At 37.1% G+C, this 20,429-nt stretch overlaps 2 protein-coding genes and 1 pseudogene across 3 annotated transcripts; 2 read left to right on the forward strand and 1 right to left on the reverse strand.

Annotated features, from left to right (window-relative positions):
• Window positions 1-2,240: 2,240 nt before the first annotated feature.
• LOC142556020 (1-phosphatidylinositol-3-phosphate 5-kinase FAB1B-like) lies at window positions 2,241-14,729 on the reverse strand. 2 transcript variants are annotated; one of them, XM_075667221.1, is made up of 11 exons: window positions 13,252-14,729; window positions 11,756-12,496; window positions 10,670-10,823; window positions 8,917-9,261; window positions 7,731-8,582; window positions 7,268-7,599; window positions 6,784-6,907; window positions 6,528-6,698; window positions 3,630-5,165; window positions 3,139-3,405; window positions 2,241-2,902 (listed from the first exon to the last, which is right to left on the reverse strand). In XM_075667221.1, exons 1-11 carry the CDS (start codon window positions 13,845-13,847, stop codon window positions 2,654-2,656), a joined length of 5,367 nt encoding a protein of 1,788 aa, XP_075523336.1. In that variant the 5' UTR covers window positions 13,848-14,729; the 3' UTR covers window positions 2,241-2,653. The 2 variants fall into 2 exon arrangements, with proteins under 2 accessions (XP_075523336.1, XP_075523335.1); XM_075667220.1 differs by having other exon boundaries at window positions 11,756-12,499.
• Window positions 14,730-16,529: 1,800 nt separating this feature from the next.
• On the forward strand, window positions 16,530-17,411 carry LOC142556022 (protein LURP-one-related 4-like; annotated as a pseudogene).
• Window positions 17,412-17,689: 278 nt separating this feature from the next.
• On the forward strand, window positions 17,690-20,349 carry LOC142556021 (uncharacterized). Its single transcript, XM_075667222.1, has 5 exons — window positions 17,690-18,287; window positions 18,739-18,891; window positions 19,014-19,155; window positions 19,497-19,738; window positions 19,922-20,349. The coding sequence occupies exons 1-5, from the start codon at window positions 17,859-17,861 to the stop codon at window positions 20,126-20,128; spliced, it is 1,173 nt and encodes a 390-aa protein (XP_075523337.1). The 5' UTR covers window positions 17,690-17,858; the 3' UTR covers window positions 20,129-20,349.
• The last annotated feature ends 80 nt before the right edge of the window (window positions 20,350-20,429 follow it).

Below are 20,429 nucleotides of genomic sequence, written 5' to 3' on the forward strand. Positions count from 1 at the left end.
AACTTTGGACTCCGTGACATCAATTAAATATAGTAAAGATTCACAACTGATCTTAAGCACAATTAATTAATTAGAGAATTATGACTTTTCAAATCAATCCAAGAATCAAATGCATAAAGCTATGTTACCAACCACATGCTATTCCAAATAAATTCTTGGTGTTTACATGCAAAACTTTACTTTCATTCTTACAAAAAGTATTCGTCTAAAAATCAAAGGGGCTGTGGAGTAAAAGTAGTAATTGGCCAGAGTCCCTTTCCAAGCTCCTGTGTTCTGTGCATTGTGGCAGAGCTTTACGGCAAGAAATCTAGCTATGTCTTAAAAATCAAAATTTGAAAAATTTAGAATAGATGAAACTGTTGTTATTATTAGTTTAATTTATTGTACAAAAAATTTAAATGAATGAATTCAGCATAGGAAAATCTTGACTGAACCAGAAACAAGTCATTATCGAAAAACACAAACCAGATGCAAAGATCCACTGTTTGTCACTACTTTTTTATACGTACTTCCAACAGATTGAGACAAAAAGAAAACTATGCTTTCAAGTTTATAAAACATAAACATGCAGCGTAATGTTGTAATATAAAAATATCAACTTCTGCCATTCTGATGGTCGGGAATCCCTTAAATGCAAAATAAAGAAGAAGAAAGAGATCAAATCGTACACCTTAACACCTATACATATAATATATACAGATATATATATATATATCTTACCTCGTTCTCATAAGATTAAGATATAATCACGTGTCAAACCACGTGATCGCACTAGAAATTTTAAAATCAACCAACCCGTAAGTCAAGAATCGTAACACACGATAGTCAAAGAAGCAGCACATGCATGATCTCACTTGCATAGGATTCCAACAACTTTGTGAAAACAAATACAAAAGTATTTTATATATATATATATAATATATCGTCACGGAAGCCTGATCACATTAAAAACCAATACCGAAAAATTCAAGTGTCATTTTTCACAACATTACCATGAAGCCCTACCTCAGACTGTTCATGTTGGCCACTTATATTCTGGCATCAGTGCTTGTTCTGCATTTCCATCAGCATAAAGCGCAAGCAACTCGAATCCCATTGCCGAAAACACAAAAACCCTCTTCCGCAGGTTTGGATCCATCTTCACAAGCTCTCAGAGATTTGAATGTAAAACAGAAGAATCCATACAAGAAGGTTAAGTCGAGCTTCCGAGACATACCTCCTAGCAGATCGAATCCAACACAGAACAAGTAAGCCTCCATATATAGGAAGACCGAAAAATGCAGCAGTAAACTGATCAAGAGTGCCTGCTGGATAATTCTTTCATTTTATTTTGTTACACTCTATACCCTGGCTAGGATTATAGATTAGAGTTCATGACTTTTGTCAGAACATCAAATATATTGTAACAAATTTTTTGTGAGGTCACATTTTGTAATTCCTAGCTTGGACATGCGAACACAACAATTTATTTAACAGCTTCGATCATCGCATATGAAAAGTCAACGGAATCTGTATAACTTCTTCAGCCTAAGGTAATTGTTCAACAGCTTCAAAACAAACAAAAAGTGCAGAAAATGAACATAAGAACAGCCATCGATGATTTCTTGCCTTTAAGAAGGCCTCCACTTCAGAAATAAAAGGAAACATGAGATAAAAACGAAGATGAAGAAATCAAGCTCAGCGTTATAATTCAAATTCCAAGACATTGTTTTTATTTTCCTTTTCGTTATTTTCGCCATTTCTCCAATATCAAACGAGTTTGGAGGTTCGAGATCGATTAGAAAAAGAGTTCGAGACCAATCAATGATTTAAGAAATGTTATATAAGTTTTCCATAACTTATTTATTGATTAAAAAATAAATAGATATATATAAGTAAATATAAGAACTGAGCTATATATTTTTGTATGTTTTAGATATTACAATCTTGAAGCAAATGTCATGTAGTTATTGTTGAGTCAATGACAAAGGTACATTATTTCTTTAGAAATAAAGAAAAAATAACGTTCCACTTAGGTAAGATACCAGTTAACATCGTTATTATATTTTATTTCAAATTAGTTATTGTTATCTGTACAATCGATATTAAACCGAAATAAATATTATTTTCAAGAATGATTTAAAGCCTACTTCTTTGATTCACCAGGGAGATTATCCAAATGCCTCCGTGATCAAACGGCCGATACAATAAGAATCAAATGTGTTTGAATACAGAAAGAATAGCCCCTGCCTCCCACCATCAAACTGATAATAATAATCAAATTATGAAAATACATAAAAGTGCAAATGGTTCTATTCAAAGGAACCGAATCTTACAAAAATAGCAAACCTGGCCACAAATGATAATTTCATATACAACTTAACTTCCATTTCCCAAGCATAAAAAATCAAGGGGAAGAGAGAACCACACAAAAAATGTATACAAAATATCCTCTTTTTTTTTTTGTTGGGGGGTGGGGGGGGGGGGGGGGGGGGGGTTTGATGGGGATTCACAAAAGAATATATGAAAATGGAGAAACCGATTCAGGACTAAACTCTCACATTTGGGGTTAAGATGTACAAGGAAATGGCCCTTACTCAGTAGATGTCCCACTCTGTGCTTTATTCTCATCGCACAGATCTGTCTGTGACTTGCTGGGAATGATTGTGGCGGGCTACCATTGATCTGGAACCATCAGAAAATACGTGGTCATGGCTTTTCTGAACCTCCTCTTGTATTCTTTCGGGGAAATTACAGTTGGTGAAGCATTTTTTGGTCCACCAAGGAAGCCCGATGCCTTCACCCATGTCTCCAGGTGCTTGTCCCATGTATACTGTCTCATGAAATCTATAATCCCAAGAACAAGCTCATGCTTCTCTTCATCGACCCCTACCAGTAGCGAGTAATCCATCACATCTACCGACTGCATTAAAATATTTTTTTCGTTCCGCATGTTAACAAATCTATTATCCATATCTGGTTGAGTGTATGTTCTCATGCTTTACAAAATCAAGAATGAAAATAACAATTACGCATGCAGGAGCAAAAGAAAATGAAGTACTAAAAGAATCAAGAATCAACTATAAGACAAACAGTTCTTGTACATCTCCAGCTTATGCTTGGAATGTAATAAACTACAATAAGAAAAGACAAACTTACAGCAAGAAAACCGGTGTCATTCCAGACTGCTCTTTCCAATAATCTCTTGGCCTTGTTTCCAACAAAAATTGGGGAAGTAGGCATAGCTTCAATCAAGTTCTGATCCAGCAAAACCTTGTTACTTCCAGAAGAATCAGGATTATACCGAGACCTAGAAGATCCTTTAAGATCATAGAGCCGTGTAAGATTTCTACCAAACAGGAGATTCTCCATGACCAGCACATCCATTTTGGAATCTTTCCCTCCTTTCAGATGCTTAGACGTGACCTTATAAAAACACCAGACAGATATATGAGGTATTTCAGAAAAACCACGAGTCAACTTATTTTTATGCAAATAAAAGTGCAAATATATGCTATGATGGGGTATCTAATCAAGAGCAACAAAAACAAGCCCTCCTACTAAGATGAGCATCTAAAGGACTCGAGTCCTAGCGACCTAGGTAGAAAAATAAATTACTTTCAACTTATTTTATTTGGTTCCTAGTGTACCTGATAAATTCCAAGGATCTTCGCTAGGCATGTTGGGCTTCCTGAGCGTATTGATTCTGAAAGATAACTGAAATATCCAGGAGCAAACTTAATGAAAGATTCCAGCTCGGTCTTTGTAACTTGCTTTACGATAAACCGATCATCCAAGGTTTTCGCGAAAAATGCATTGCTCTTGCCACCTTGAGCTCCCCACTTCTTACATCGGCTAAGGGATCTAATAAAATCCATTTCGGATGGACAACATATACTCCTAAGAGCTTCAAAACGCTTCGCATAGTAACATGTAACTGCATATTTCACCTTGGGTCCATCATCCGAAAAAGACACTCTGGCATGCAAAGCTTTTGTATAAGACAGTGGATCCACAGGCATGGAGCTACGAGTACTTGACAAGGATAAGATGCTCTCATCTCCAGGTCCAAGACTTTTATAAGAGTCCAGCACCATTTCGTCCAAAGAATGAAACGACTGAAAATGCCCAGGATCGAGGGATAACGTAGAAAACATTGAGTCAGAAATGTCCTTAGATCTCTCCGGCTCATCAGAAATTTGGGTAACATAATCAGGAGAAACAAGTGCATAAGCTACAATACTAGTGGGTTCATCATCATATACTGAAATGACAGTGTCATTAATCCCCAGAGGCAGAAGCAACTTGGGCCCGCCTTGGAGTTCAGACTCCCGAAATGATGAAATGTAAACTGGATCATATTCGCCAAGCGTATCCAGTTTCTGGGTAGTTCCAACAAAATTTTTGTTTAAAGATCGATAGAAACTTATAAACGGCATAGATAACCAGCTTACAGTGTCTTTTATATTATCAGAACCTCTAGTTGACAAAACAGAAGGCGACCGAGATATCTTTGACATTCTCAAATCCTCCGCCGAATCTTCTACATCCAAATTTTCAGATACGCCTAACGTAGATGATGTATCTACTTCTAATGATTCGTAAAAGTTATTGTTCTTAGGGATCCCAGTACCAGGCTGGTTTTCACCAGTCCAAGCTGCCTCAAGAGTATCTGATAAACAAATAAGAGCTTGCCTGTCAGAGAGGGATCTATGGACGCTAATGTTTAACTCCAGAGGATCAGATTCAGTAGTGGTATTCACCCCAACAAAAAGTGTAGTTGGATCTTGATTTCCATGTTCAGGGATAAGAGACACATCGGTTGGTTGATGAACAACCTCAGAAGAATCTCTATGCCTAATGCTGACCTCTTCATCAGGATTTTGGTCAGATTTTGCATCAACAGGAATAGATTGAGCAGGACACAATGTTTCACCAGTTTTAACAGGGACATTGATATCATGAAGATTCTCACCAACACTATAAGATTTCTGAATGTGTTCTGAACATGAGACCTCCACATCACCTGTTTGGTTATTGTCACCAAAACTATCTGCATATATCAGACGGCGGTCCCACATATAAGATTGGAAAACTATTTGTCGTCTGAGTCGATACAGCTCAAGAATATCTATCGCAGGCAGCCCTTTTTTTGCATCCGTCTTCACTACTTTTTGGAAGGATTCCTGCAAAATTAGGAACATGTATTCGTGCCCACATTAAGTTTAGAAGAACTAGAAATATACTTTCTAAAAATATTCTTATATTTTTCCACCAGTAACATGGTGTCTATTTTCTATATAATTTCACAATTGGCCATTACAGGCTTCCAAAAAACTAGCTTTGCTTCATACTAATATAATGTTATTCCATTAAAATCTAGCAAAAACGCCAATGCCGAAGATTGATTCAACACTAGACTTTGAAATTTTGAATTTCGTCCTTGGGAAGAATTGAAATCTAGATATCAATGACACACACTGACCAAAAATGTTACATTTCAATCCAAGAGGTGTATGGTATGCAACATAGGATAAAAATCTCAATAAGAAATGACAATTATCACGAAGGTAATAAAAAAAATTTAACTGAATAATGACAAATTTTAGAGAAAAGGATCGTCAGAGATGATTCACAATAATACTTTTGAGCTATGATAGCATCTATACCAATGAGACACGTTTTTCCTGTTAAATATTCGTTTATAAAGCAATAGCGCTTATAATGCTGGACTAGATTGTAGTTTTACAAATCAGAACTACACGTATAATCTCTTAGAATGAATAGGCCTCCAAAATGCAACAACACGACCCATAGTTGTCAAAAGCACATAAGAGCTCGATTTAAGCGCGAAGCGCAATGCCTGCGCTTCAGTGTGCTTCAATGCGCACAACTTCCATGAGACGCGCTTTTTTGCGCTTCTGTGCGGAGAAAAAAAAAATCTGACAGGGGTTAAATTGCCTTTTAAATTGCAATTTATCTTCTATTTACCATAAAAAGAGGAAAGAAAACCCCAACATCGCATTGTCTTCCCTCCATCGCTTCTGCCCTTGTGTCACCTCAACTTTTATCCTCGCATTTCAATGTTTGATATTTAAAAGATGAAGATTATGATGATTTCACTATTTGATATCTCATGTTTGATATTTTTTTAAATAAAGTTAAATTATTTTTATTTTTTAGAATATTTTTTTATTGCGTTTCTTTACCTCCCGTAAAGCGTGCACTTCGGTTTGCGCTTTGAGATCAAAGCCCAAGACACTTGAGCGCTTTAATGCTCCATGCTTTTGACAACTATTATTCGACCACATGTATAGCTATCAACTCTGCAATTAGGTAGTCAACTGGCCCCCAAAATACTGTACATAATCTCTCTTTTACCAAAACCATGTGCACAGCAAGGGGTAGGATTAATCAACATAACCCACTGCAACAGATTTTTGCAGTTGCAGTGATATTCACATCAATTATGAACAAATATGTTGTCAGCATACAATCGATTATCTTCATTACAGAAAAATAAGTGAACTTTGAAATTAATATCAGACCTCAAATTCTTCCTTCTCTTTCTGCAACATCCCTTCTAGATCTGTTATTTGGCGTCTTGATTCAGGAATTTTAATGCCATTATTGGGCTGACTAGGGCCAGATTTTCTTTCCTCCAGAAGACGAAGAGAATTAAGCACTTCAGAGAACAAAAGCTCTGCGCGGCAAGCCACCTGTCAGATAAGAAAGATAAAATGTCGGGGCAATAGAAACAAGTTAAATAAAACTGAAAATAAGATAAAAATGAATGTTGTTCACCTCATTCAATTCTTTTTCAATCCACTCCTGACTTCCATAATTAAAATCAAGCTTTGAGGGAGGCAGGTAGACTGAGTGAACATCAATGGATGCATACCGAAAGCAAGCAACCATTTTCCCAAACCTGCATGTAATGCAGAATCATGAAACTTTCACACACACACAGAGTGCTGCCCGACAATACAGCACTCTTGTAGCTTTATAAAGCAAAAAATGCAGCATGCTGTTTAATTGTGTTTCCATTGCATGCTAGCCATTCATCAAGCACTCTTTGAGATTTATGAAAAAAAAAACATCCAAAATAGGTAACAAAATGGCCCAGTTGAACAGACCTTGTTCATTGACCACTGTACCCGACTTCAATATTCCCCGAGGCCAGGTTTTCATGTTTACTCGACAACCAAAACGCTGATAACTTACATTCATAACTCATGATCATAATAATTGAGAGAAGAGTAAGTGAGCGAGAATGCAGACACCATACCCATAAAACCTAAGACAGTCTCTATGTAAAGAATGGCCGCAGCTTGCCACTCTGCTTGCTGCTGCGTGATTTGAAAAGCTTAATTCCAAAAACTTTCCAAAGGACAGTCCCCATGCAGCATCAGACATCACAATCCTTCGAGTTGCAGGAGGGAAACCATTAGTTCGTGGGCACTTTAGGCAACGATGCCACATCCAAATCTTTCCTTCCTTTTCACCTCGAAGAAGAATTTCTGGCAGTTTCTTAACTGAGATTGTAAGAGTACCTTGTAGATGAGTATAACATTGAACATGAGATTCTGCCGGCATCTCACATGAGCGGCATCTATAATCCTATCAAACATATTAGATTCTCTAAGTACCATACAAATCTAAGACAACTCTAGCAAAAAGACACAAGTACATATCTTATTGATGATCATCCTTCCAAGGCCCACCAGGTAGAGGAATAGAGGATAGAGTACCTGATCAAACAAATGATCCCGCAGAAAACGGCCCAATGGCTTGTCAAAGCTTCCATAATATTTTATCCGAAATAAATGAGATCTCTCACAGACGGTTCCTTTCCACACACATCGCGATGATAAGGAAACCAAGATGCTTTGATGGTTCGAGGGGGAAGGCCAAAAATCTTCCTTCAAACCATTTTGTTCCGGGGTAACTTTTTTATCAGCGAGAAAAGATGATGGATTTGAACCATTTGCGTTTGCATCCAGGTTGCAGAAATTCTTATTCATACTTCTGATAGTTGAATCACAGTAATCATTTACACTAAGAAAATCTTCGGTAGCAGCCAGTCCATCTGCTTCAAAAGTTTTTACCTCCGAAGCCATGACAAAATCTACAAGGTCTCTTTCCTCTGATGAGTGGGAAGCAGATGGTTCATTAGAAGGACAATGATGATAGTTATTAACAGAAAATGAGACAAGAGATTTGGGATACTGAAAACTCATAGGAGCTGGAAGTGTAGATGTATCTGTACATTCATTTTTGTGAAAGGACATGATTGCAGCATTCACCAGATCAGAAGTAGGCAGACTATTTGATCTCTGCTGTTCATTGAATGAGTGAATTCCGGGAGTTTGTTCGTTGGCAGGGATGGTATACCCAGTAATATTTGAGATGGACCTCCCAATTTTAGATGGCTTTTCTGGAATTGCAACTGTAATTGGGGAGTTTGATGGTAGTTCTGGCAGAGCACCTTCATCAGCAAGAAAAGATGTCTCCAGAGCTAAATGATAAGCAGCAAAGATCCCATATTGTATAACATGCTTTACTTTCTTTAACTCGTCCCCATTGGCACCTCGAAGTAATATCTGATGTAATAAACATCTAATCGTCATCAGAACAGTAAGGTTTCTGAAAAGAGTTGGTATACCCTTAGGTAGAAAAAAATTTACATTTTTCCATAAAAAGAAGCTGAGTTTTAAAAAATGGAGAACTAGGTGATTTGTTGGTAGACTTCAATAATCTTAAATGTAAAAGTTCAGAGAATATGCTCCACGAGATATTAAAATTGTCTAAGAAACTGAAATATTAAATTGCACTCGCTTTGATATCAATTTGGTGTTCAAAAGAATGATGATAGATAGAACTTTCATTATCTTATCAACATCAGTATCATTAGTATTGTCCTGGCAGTAGACATACCGTGCAACCAAACGGCTTTGGACAACCTTCAAAATACATCAGCGTCTTCACCAGCTTCTTTCCACCCTGTCCAGCCGTTCCATGCTCTTCTAACAACCTTTCAACATGGAACATATCACAATATCCCAATTTTTGAGAAGATAGATTATCAATTGAAGGAGCTATTTGACCACCCGTGCAGCGGGCTATGCGCTCCAAGAGTGGTTTTTTGATATTCAGAACAAGTGATATATCTTTTGCAAGCAGATACTCCTGTGCATGTCGCGAAACAGATTTCTCCACCAAAAGAATGTCAGGATGGTGTGCATCTATTTTTGCAACTGCCATCTTAAGATGATCCATTTCCTGGAAATGAATGTAAATAAATAAGCAAGAACAAAATAAAAATGCATTAATTTCATATAGAAGAAAACAGCATAATATGGAGACCATGTCTAATATCTTCATGCATGGCGAAATAGCAAGGGAAATTCGAGATTTCTCAGCGTCAGTAGTTGGAGTCTATTGAAAAAATCACATTGCACTTCACTTCTAAATTGATGGAAGTTAGTCTTAATTGGGACAAGTTGTCTCACATTCAAGAACTTATGGCCTTTTTCATCTTTTGGATCTTATGAAAAGGAAAATGTTGACCAGAGTTATGGATCATGTTATGGGGCTGTTAATGGGCCTGGAAATGGAGGCTTACTTCATACAGAACCACAAATCTCGCTAGTAACAGTTTGTGAATAAATTTTTTCCTCGTTAAAAGTCCCGACTTGTATATGGGGTAATATGTAATTGGATCAAGACATGTTTCTTTATTTTGTGTTTCCTCCCTCAGGTCAAGACATTTTTCTTTATTTTGTGTTTCCACCCTTAGTGACCTATGGCGTAGTTAGAAGTGAGGCTCGAATTAATGACCGAACCTCGGATCTCTTCGACCACTTGGTCAGAAGAAGATATTCAGGTGATTTTATTCATATTAATTCTGCACAATAAAAATAGAGCTTACAATTGAATCAAAAATCACATCCCTATGAATCCTATAGATTTGGAAGATTCTAAATGGAAAGATACTTCAGAATCCTAAAATAAAGAAACCATGATCCCACCTATCTAATTAATATTTTGTTTGAATTTTCCATGAGTTGCCCATAACAGAAAAACGAGGCAAAATATAAGGGAGTCTCCACGTCTCTTTTTATACTTAAATGGAGGATTAGGAACCTTTTCTCACCAATACACTACAGCAAGGGACTCAAATATGGAAGGATCAGGAACCTTTTGACGTTTAAGAACTTCTTAGGGTACAAACATATTTGGCAAACGTTCGGGAATGGGGCTCAAAACATGTGTTGGTTTTGTCTTTCCAATCTGGAATAAACATGCTCTTTGAGGTTCTATGATTATTCAAATTAAGCGTGTAAAATGATAGTTATAGACTTTGTATCTCAATACTAGAAGATCTATAATTCACAACTGTTAATATTTTCTAAATTTTTCGGGAAGGAGATATCGTGACTCATACATTAGTTAATTGGGCCTTTATGGAGAGAAATCTCGACATCTTTTTCAATCTAATTCCTCAACCAAATATTTGAAATTTGCAATTTTTTCTTTTTTCATTGTCAGAAGTCTTGGCCTAGTTCAGCTCTCATGTACGCCAAAACACCCATTTAGGCGCAGATGGTGTTTAACAAAAATAATAAGAATAATAAACTGAAGATTCAGACTCCGCTTAAAATCGTTGAAAAATGATGATCAACTCCACCTGCTGTAACAAAGTATCAAAGCTTGAAAGAGCATTAGAAACACGCTGGTATTCGAGAGCTCCACCAAGCATTAGAACCCGAGGTTTCTCAATGTTTGAAGTCATCCGTCGATGAGCTACATTTTTCTTGCAAACAACTCCTTTGACCACCATGCTATGAAGGAGTAATAAAAATGAAGTTTGTAAGGCTGCACGAGAACAATACATCGAAAAGAAGTAGAATCTGCATTAAAACTGAGGAATGAAACAGAGTTAAAATCATTCACATATGTGTTTGATGGCAGTGAGTTCTCGAAAATCATGAAGACAATCCCTGAATCGTCGGTTATCATTTATAATTATTCATCAGTAACAGCCTCTTATTAATTCTATGGAAAATATGCTACATATTGATATTAAACAATCAAATCAATCAACATTTCACTCAATTATATGAAAATTAGGAATAAAGCCAATGAAGAAGATTCAATTGAAAACACAAATACAAAGAGAATAAATAAAAACGGAAATCAATACCCTCCCAGTAGATCCCCTCCCTTCCCAGCCTACAAAACATATGAAACAGATTGAGAACAGCTGAATAAACCAGGTTAATATTTCTCACAAAATCATAGTTTAGACATTTCCTCTAGACAACCGAGCCCAGGACTAATACACCACCTCAGACTTCCAGTTCCCCTATCTACAAATTTCTAAAGAGCTCAGGCAACTTAAGTAGCAGACATATGACAGAGAACTGTGTTCCAACCCAAAAGCAGTTTTCATATATTATCTAGAATGACACCAAAATATTTCTAATGACTAAATGTTATAAAGAAACAACATCGATTTAATAAAATTCATTGAAAATGAGAAAATACTAATGAAGAGTTAGTCGTTCATATAATCACCTGTGTCATTACTATTTCCCAAATTAATGTCAAATTCAACTCCGTTTCATTTTTTTGTGGGATTATAAATCTGTCCTCAGAAGACCAATAACTCATACCAAAACATTTATATATGAAGCAACACATTCACAAAAAACATTATTAGGCCCCATAAAATAAGTACAACAAACAACAGAGCAAAAACTCGAGCTATCACCTCTCACTCCGACGCCCAGAGGCCAAACATTTGACTTTCACATAGCCCCCTGGATCCATCTGCTCACCCTTGCTCATATCTGGCTTTAACAATGTAGCAGCCTCCCATGACAAGACAGTGATTATTTCTACCCAACTTTCTCCATCAGTTTCCTCTGCTGTATGAAGATTCTCTACCTGCAAGAGTTGCACTATTAAAGCACGGAAATGGCCATCAACAACGTTCTTAATGACTTTCTTGTGCTCCTCATTTGATTTGTCCCTGCTTCGATATTCGCCACTCCCAAAGCTGCTTGAACTGCGCAAGTACCCCCATTCTCCAGTGGCATCCCCATCATCGTCATCCTCAAACAAAACTGCCTCCCTTTCATCTTCTTCATCTTCTGGTTCAGGAGGGAGCCACAGAACTCCATTATTTTCAAAATCAACAGGTTTGGTATCAACATCTTCAGCAGAATATAAAGAAGGTGCCTCATCATCGTCACCTATGTCATCGTCGACACCTTTTTCCACGATCTGCTGGACATCATCAGAGGCCTGGGAATAAAAAATATCATGTAGTGGAGAACTGATCCGACTTTCTATATCAAGAGCAATGCTTTCAGGATGGACTTTATGGGATTCATAGCCATCGCCCATATCTTCAAATTGAACATGACCATAATAGCCATTAATCTGAGAAAATGAACTAGTCCTTGGACCCAAGTGATATACTCCGTATTCATCATCATCATCACCATCACTCCTGTACAGACAATTCGAGGAACAATTAGTAATCATACCAACAGACAGCACATAAATTGTAACTTCTCAGGAGTAAAAGCTCCCACGATGCTGATGACACCTGTGTCCTAGTCGGCAAATAGAAACTGATTCAGTTGGCAAATAGACACTGATTGCATTATTATGGATATGCGTAAAATAGAGCTCTTCCAAAACGATTCATACATGGATACCTTTAAGATCTATTTGAACTGCTTGATATACAATGAAGAAAACAAACTTAACACCTTATTACATTATAAGTAGAAAAGCTATAAGAACCAACTCGGCCATTTTATCAAGAGTCACATTCACAGCACAAATCCATATAAAATAATAAACTTCCACCGGAATAAAATAGAAAGTTACACCATGGGGTATATCTGAATTAGCTATCATGTGATGGCTAAGTGTCGAATTTTACACTCATTGGTACGTGAATTACGAATTAAGAACCCATAGGAATGCCAATAGCAATCACATGCCACAGAAAATAGCTAACACAACGGGAAATATCCATGAAACAAGCAAAAGACCCTTGATTGGAATAAAACTTCACGTGCAATGCCTCGGTCCATATTGAAGCTGATATCATGCACACTTTGGAAGAATCCTAAAGCCGCTCACTGAGTAAGCAGAGGACTGTTAACTATCTAAGAAACCTAAGCTTTCTGATGAAAGAAAAAGCTAACTGATTAGTTCAAGCAGTAAAAAATGAAATGCAGAAAGAAGAACCTGTTGGAGCATAATCCAAATTGGTTTTGAGATAGGTTTTGTTCTCCTATCTCCATGGCATAATCAGTGCTTGTTGCTGTAACACTTTGTCTTTCTATTGTAGTCTCCATTGTTTCTGATTGAGGTGGACTAATTGCACAAGACTGAGGTAATGAAACAAAGGTAACACTACTACTGTCACAGGTTCCACAGGATTTGGTGCTGATAAAACTGGTGGCAGATGGTGAGGTGCTGATGAGGTCCACTTTGGAGACCTGGATTCCATCATCAACAGGTGCCGATAAAACTTGCTGCCATTGTCTGAAACAGTAATTGCAGACCCTAATCTTATCCCACTCTTCCTGTGGAATCTCAGGTTCACTGGGTGGCGTAGGAACCCAATTTGAAGTGCACTTTCCGCAAAAAATTCGGCCACAGATGCGACAATGGTGCCTACGGTTGAGTAAGGTGAACTGGGTATCACATTCGTAGCATACTCTGCAACTCTGATCGGGCATCCAAAAATCCCTTGACACATGAGCTGGCTCGGATCGCCAAGGGATCCAGGACTTTAACAACCCAATCAGATCATAGAAATTCTTATTGGGAGCATCCATCGACTTCTAATTTTCTCTCTCATTTTGATATTATCATTTGCTGACTACAACATCCACTTGTACACCCTTCCCCCAAGTGTCAATAACAGAACCATGCCAACTATACAATTTCAAAAAGACTCCGTAACCAAGATAATCAAATGCCAAATGGATGATTTTGAAACTTTCTGGAAAGCCGTCAGGATATTTAAGCAAACCTGAAAAAAAGCTCTAGATACTCGGATACACAGAATACATAATTTCCTTCAATCAACCCCTAACAAAAATGACTGCGGGAACTGCACTAATTCTTATTTTTCCCATACAACATTACCGTAATATCACCAATTCCCACGACAGTAAATCTAACACCAAAAAAATCAAAAGAATTGAAATCACCCCCGCGGCGCGTCCGTAATGAACAACTTTAACAAACTCCACCAACAGAAACCTTAAATGTGCCGATTATCAATTCGGATATTCTAAAGCCAATCTAATTCGGATTTCCAAGACTAACACACTACTCAAATTCAAATTTCAAGACATCTAAGAATCGAAAAAGGCAAAAATTATTCAAAAATCTATTACCCCAAGAAAACAGAAAAAAAATATAAATAAAAGAAATTCAAGTCTCAACCCTCGTACATGAAACGCACAACAAAATTAACAGATCTAAAGCCAATCGATCGGTCGGCAAATCACTCCCAACTCGTAATTCCGGCGGATTCTAATTCAAGAAAGGCACCGTATGACTGGGCAATTCTTTCATCATTTCTCCCCTATAATGATTCCAAATACATCGATCACACGCGAGAGAAGTAAAATCATAATTTTCTCCAAACATTAATTAAGAAAAAAAAATGTGCTCAAATTATAAACAGTGAATAGGGGGGGTGGGGTGGGGGGGTGGAGAGAGAGAGGGAGGAGGGACTGTAAATTGATTTGTATTGCTATTAAAATAGAAAGTCAAAAGTATCAACCAATCACAATTATCCACGTGTCGAATTCCTTTTTGGCCTCTGCCTTCGGGGTCAATTTAGGGTTTCATAAGTATTAACGAATAATTTTCGTGGAGAGCTTAAGAACATAAAGTTGTGTTTTTTAAAAATTTCTTTCATTACGAAAAATGAAATTATTTCGTTTTGTAAAATGAAAATTTATCATATTAAAAATGCATACGATCTATGTTAAGTATCATCTTCTTAAAATAATGAAGTCGTTGCTTGATGATGGTTAATTTTTATAGAAATTATTAATTTAGTACATTGGTCCAAATCAAGATTGTTAAAAAAATATTACTTTAAAGAGGTCATTAATTTATCGATTATTACTTTATATAGATTTGATTTTAACTATGTAACTATCGTTGAGGTGATATCCATCTATTAAATATAATTATAGACATCACATCAACAACATATGAATGTTTAAAAGAAATAGAAACTTTTGATTCTAAATAGGAGAAATTGGAATGTCAGTTTTTCATCATAAACTATGGATTCAAATCGAAGGTTGAAAACATGAGTGAAGTGCTTATAAACAAATGAGATGAAAATAACATACAATAGTAAGAGGCAATTTTCCGTGGATAAATATAGCTGCTAGCCAAGGATGGAGCCATGTATACCGCTCGGGTGACCCAATTTTTTGTTTAATTTTTTATACATTAAATTTAGTCTAATTTGCCAAAAGCGACTCCATTTTAAAAATATACAGAAACCAACACTTAGAAAATAATAGCGCGTGTAAAAATATAAATCTGGCTCTGCCATTGGGACTAACAACTGTGTATAACCAACCCCACTCTAACATTTATCTAACTAATTTTTCCTAACATGCCTTCAATTTTGTGTCTTGCGTTTATTAAGTGAAGTGTATACTTTGTATTTTATAAAAACGTCATTGGATCCGGGTACGCAAAGTTAAATTCGATCTGTATTTTGGATTGTGGTCTTAATTGTTTGGATTTAGGACTTCTGGTTAAAGAGGATAAAACACAAAGAAAATAAAATTGATTTTATTGGGATACAAGTATTATATTTCAGATATGAAAAGAATCTTGTCACTTCAAGCTTATGAAGAAATGTCGACCTAAAGTTCAAGATAAAACAATTAAAAATATTGGACAACTAAGTTTATGAAGTAAGTGATTGTTCGACTATTTTTTTCCAATATTTTTTTGGATCGCACAAGGTTTGTACAACATGGTTTTACCTGATCAGTGTTACTTGCAAATTATTGTGTTAGTCCAGAGTTTACCAAATGCACAACAAAAGATAGAGATATTGGGTTCCGAAAAGAAGAAATTGAACAAATCTTCTATGATTGACTATTTAACCACCCAGAAATGGCTTTTGAACTGTATATAGAGGTAGATTAGCGATGGAAGCCAAAACTATTGGGGTCAGTTGACATCATATGCTTATGTGGAAGATATCACAATAATCTAATAATATTCTCGAGACTCTGTTCTATTACTCAACGTATAATGACGGATCGTGGATTCTTACATTGTAAAAAACTTGTATGTATAGGCAAAAATAACCAAATCATCCTAATTATCTACCTACCCATGGGTGTGTGTGACATTCACATAGCACTTGGTAGATTGCGAGAAAGTATCTCAATACACCATTGACTAACTCACGATACAAAAGCTAGAATCTATTGGCCCCTTGCATAAGTCATGCGGCACAACGCAATTGTACAATAGAAGAGCTCCTTGCAAAAAATAATTTTGGGCACAACCAAGCTTTTTGACATGGCAAAAGTGTATCCTCAAACGCTTTCCTCTTCTACTCCCGTTTCTTCCAAACAAGAAGTATTCACCCTGTTGATGAAATCTCTCATACCAGGGAGCAATGGTTGCACTGTGTTCGATTCAGATGGCCGCATCGTTTATCGAGTCGATAATTACCATAAAACATGTAGCAAACAAGTCGATATCATGGATGCTAAGGGCAAAGTTTTATTCACAATAGTTTCGAACGTAAAAGAAGATGTATCATTTCCTTCCGCGAGATCACTTAATTGGTTTATAATGTCATTCTTAAACCATTCAATGCATGTTAACTTTATGGAACCTCTCTGTTCTTGGGTCGTGGGAGTGTTACAGATCAGGTAACACAGGTAAGAACAAGAAAAAACCCGAATTTCACGCGACAAAAGTCCTTAGCATTAGAAAAGTTCTGGGATTTCTCGGAGGGGTTTGTTGTTAAAGGTGATGGTTGGAATGGATAAAAATTGGCCCGGTGAATATGTTATGGAAGCTCAAATTTGCAAGTCATCTTGCAGGATAGTCGACGACTTTGGTAATCTAGTTGCTGAGGTAATGAATTAATTTTTTTGGGTATTTTCATTAAACAATAATTATCAGCTTATAAATTTTAGTACATGTTAAAAGAAAGATAACTAAAGGTGGAGTTGTTCTGGGAGAAGATGTTCTGACAATGGTGGTGGAGCCCGACGAGGATCATTGTCTTATTATGGGACTTGTGGTTGTTTTTGGTCTCGTACGCCGCAAAATGTGAACTTCATTTCGCTTAATAATTGGTCATTTTTTAATCGACTCTTTGTCGATGTTCAAAAAACAGGGAATTCGGGATGAATTGGCAATTGTCTTAAAATGGGTCATTGTGAACGAGGATCAACGAATACTTCAAAAGCAACCATTTTCGACTGCAGTTTTTATATGATGTGACACATGTTGTTCATGTGATTTTTTTTTATTATTATCTCATCTTAATCCAATCTAGTGTGAAAACTAGGTTTTTGAGTTCGAATAACTTGATATATTATCGACTCGAGTTCAAACTGGAAAATTATTATTTGAGTTGATTCGAGCTAGGTTAATTGAATTTTTTTTGGCTGGTCGATTGTACCCCTAATTCAAATTAACGAATAAATTAAGAAAACTCGACAAAATCACCCGATAATTCCCAAATTCTTCCGCAGGCCGCGAAATCGCAGAAATTCTGATTCATATTCGGTTGCTTTACACCCTCAGAACAGGAGAAATTCAAGAATAAACAGATGTGGCACAGGTCAGCTTCCTTCATTCTCGACAAACGGCACCAGAACGACACCGTCACTAACCCTGACAGCAGGCCCCTTTCCTCCGATTCCACCGTCATGGCCGCCGGTAATCCTAACCCTCAACTCTCCCTTTACTACCAAACACGTGCGGCGCACCATGGGGTTGTCACTAGTGATTGGCTGGCTCAAGCGCAATCCGCCGTTGGCCACCACCCCGATGATGACTTTTCTGATAATTATACGTCCGGAGGGGAGGAAGATAAGAAGCTCAGCGTGGTGGACGAGTTTAATAACTGGCGGAAACAGCCGGATTTGGCTGAGGCCGTGGCGGCGATTAGGGCTTTGTCATCGGTTATACGATCGAGTCAAGCTACCACTATGATGGAACTTGAGATCGAACTCAAAAGAGCGTCTGATTCGCTTAAAGTACGTAGTTAAAATACGTAGTTTTTTTTATTTGTTTATGGTTTATCTTTGATGTTCGCCGCGCAGAAATTAAGCCCTTTTATGGTTTTTACTTGTTTGCTGTGAAAACAAAGTATCCGAGAACCTAGGTACGATTGTTCAGACGAGTCACCCGCACGATTCATAATTTCATAGTTTGCATCTTATTGTGAGATTGGGGAGAATTTAACCAGAAATAAGATACAAAATAAAGCAAGTATGTACGAGACCACTCGACCTCGACTGCTTTCCACACATTTTTCTAAAAAAATGAATCATTTTTTTTAATCTCGGACAAACTTTGTTCTCATCTTATTGATGTTCGCTGATCATTGGGCTGGTATTTTACTCACCATTTTGAGATTTGTTTCTTCAAGTCTCACAATTAAAGTTGAATGATAATTATCGTTGTTATTCCCCGTGTTTTTTGCAGTCATGGGACACAACTTCCATCTCTTTAACAGCTGGATGTGATCTGTTCATGCGATATGTGACAAGAACTTCAGCCTTAGAGTACGAGGACTTTGGTTCAGCAAAGTCTAGACTGATTGAACGCGCTGAGAAGTTTGGGGAGATATCATTCAAGGTATCTGTTGGCAAGATGATTTAAATTCTCTAATGATCATCATTCTTCACATATCAAATTGCATGTGTCGCTGCATCAATGTCTAAATGTATTGATGTGGAAAGCTGTTAAAAAAATCTCAGGCACGGAAGATCATTGCAATGCTTAGCCAAGATTTTATTTTCGATGGCTGTACCATTCTGGTGCATGGCTTCTCTCGAGTAGTGCTTGAAGTTTTGAGAACAGCTGCTCAGAACAAGAAGCTCTTTCGAGTTTTTTGCACAGGTGTTTATTCTTGCTTCAGCTTCTTGCTATTTGTACTTTTTTGCTTTTTATAAGATTGAATTTGATGACCTTGCAGTATAAATCTAAGGTTTGAGCATTAATCCTATTTTTCTTTATGCCCAAAATCTATGTGGTCCAGTGCTTTGTTGGACTTGTATCTGCTTATACTTAGTGGGAAGTTGATCGACGTTCGAGAGAAGTAACTAAAAAAGACTACGTGGCAATTTAAACGTGTATCTGGATATGTGAATGGTGAAATAGATTAAACCATATTAGCTCAACAGTTTAACTTGTACAAACTGGTGGCTTGACTAAGCATATAAGTCAACCGTGAAATGCAGAAGGGAGACCAGATCGAACTGGATTACGATTATCCAATGAGCTCAGCAAGCTTAATGTGCCTGTCAAGCTCTTAATCGACTCTGCTGTGGCATATAGCATGGATGAAGTAGACATGGTGTTTGTTGGTGCTGACGGAGTTGTTGAAAGTGGAGGTATAATAAATATGATGGGTACCTACCAAATTGCATTGGTTGCTAAGAGCATGAATAAACCAGTATATGTCGCTGCCGAAAGTTACAAGGTAAACTGCAACAATTCGTTTTCACATATAATGAATGATGTGACCATATTTTGAGTCATATCAAGAAAAGGGAGACTCAAACAGGCATTTCTGCATATTGAATTTGGTTCATTAGTCCGCATATGCATTGATGTTTCAGTTAGCATTTTGTTTGAACACACTATGGTTTCGTGTTACTTGCAGTTTGCTCGCATGTATCCACTTGACCAAAAAGACATGGTGCCTGCCCTACGTCCCATTGATTTTGGGGTACCAATCCCATCAAAGGTTGAGGTTGAAACATCGGCCAGAGATTATACCCCACCACAGTATCTTACCCTACTTTTTACGGATTTAGGTGTTCTAACCCCGTCTGTGGTTAGTGATGAACTCATCCAGCTTTATCTATGATGAGGGTCGCATAAAATTGTTGCTAGAGTTGCCGTTGCGGTTGTATTCAAGTGATAGGTAAGAGCATTTTTTCCCTCTTTTTGCCTGCAATCCAAATGGCATTGCGATTTAGTATACTGCCGTATTCTTCCGCAAAACTGTGAATGTCATCAGTGTTGTTGCACGCATCTATAACCATTCTGGTCTGCGTGAGTTTGATTCGTGCGTTATATTAGAGGAAAGATAGGTTCGAGTGCCTGGTTGATTATAATGATGTGTTGTGTTCTTGGATATCTTTTCAACTACCCGTTAACTAATTCGC

Source organism: Primulina tabacum, chromosome 9 (assembly GCF_025594145.1).
Source record: "Primulina tabacum isolate GXHZ01 chromosome 9, ASM2559414v2, whole genome shotgun sequence".
NCBI lineage: Eukaryota > Viridiplantae > Streptophyta > Magnoliopsida > Lamiales > Gesneriaceae > Primulina > Primulina tabacum.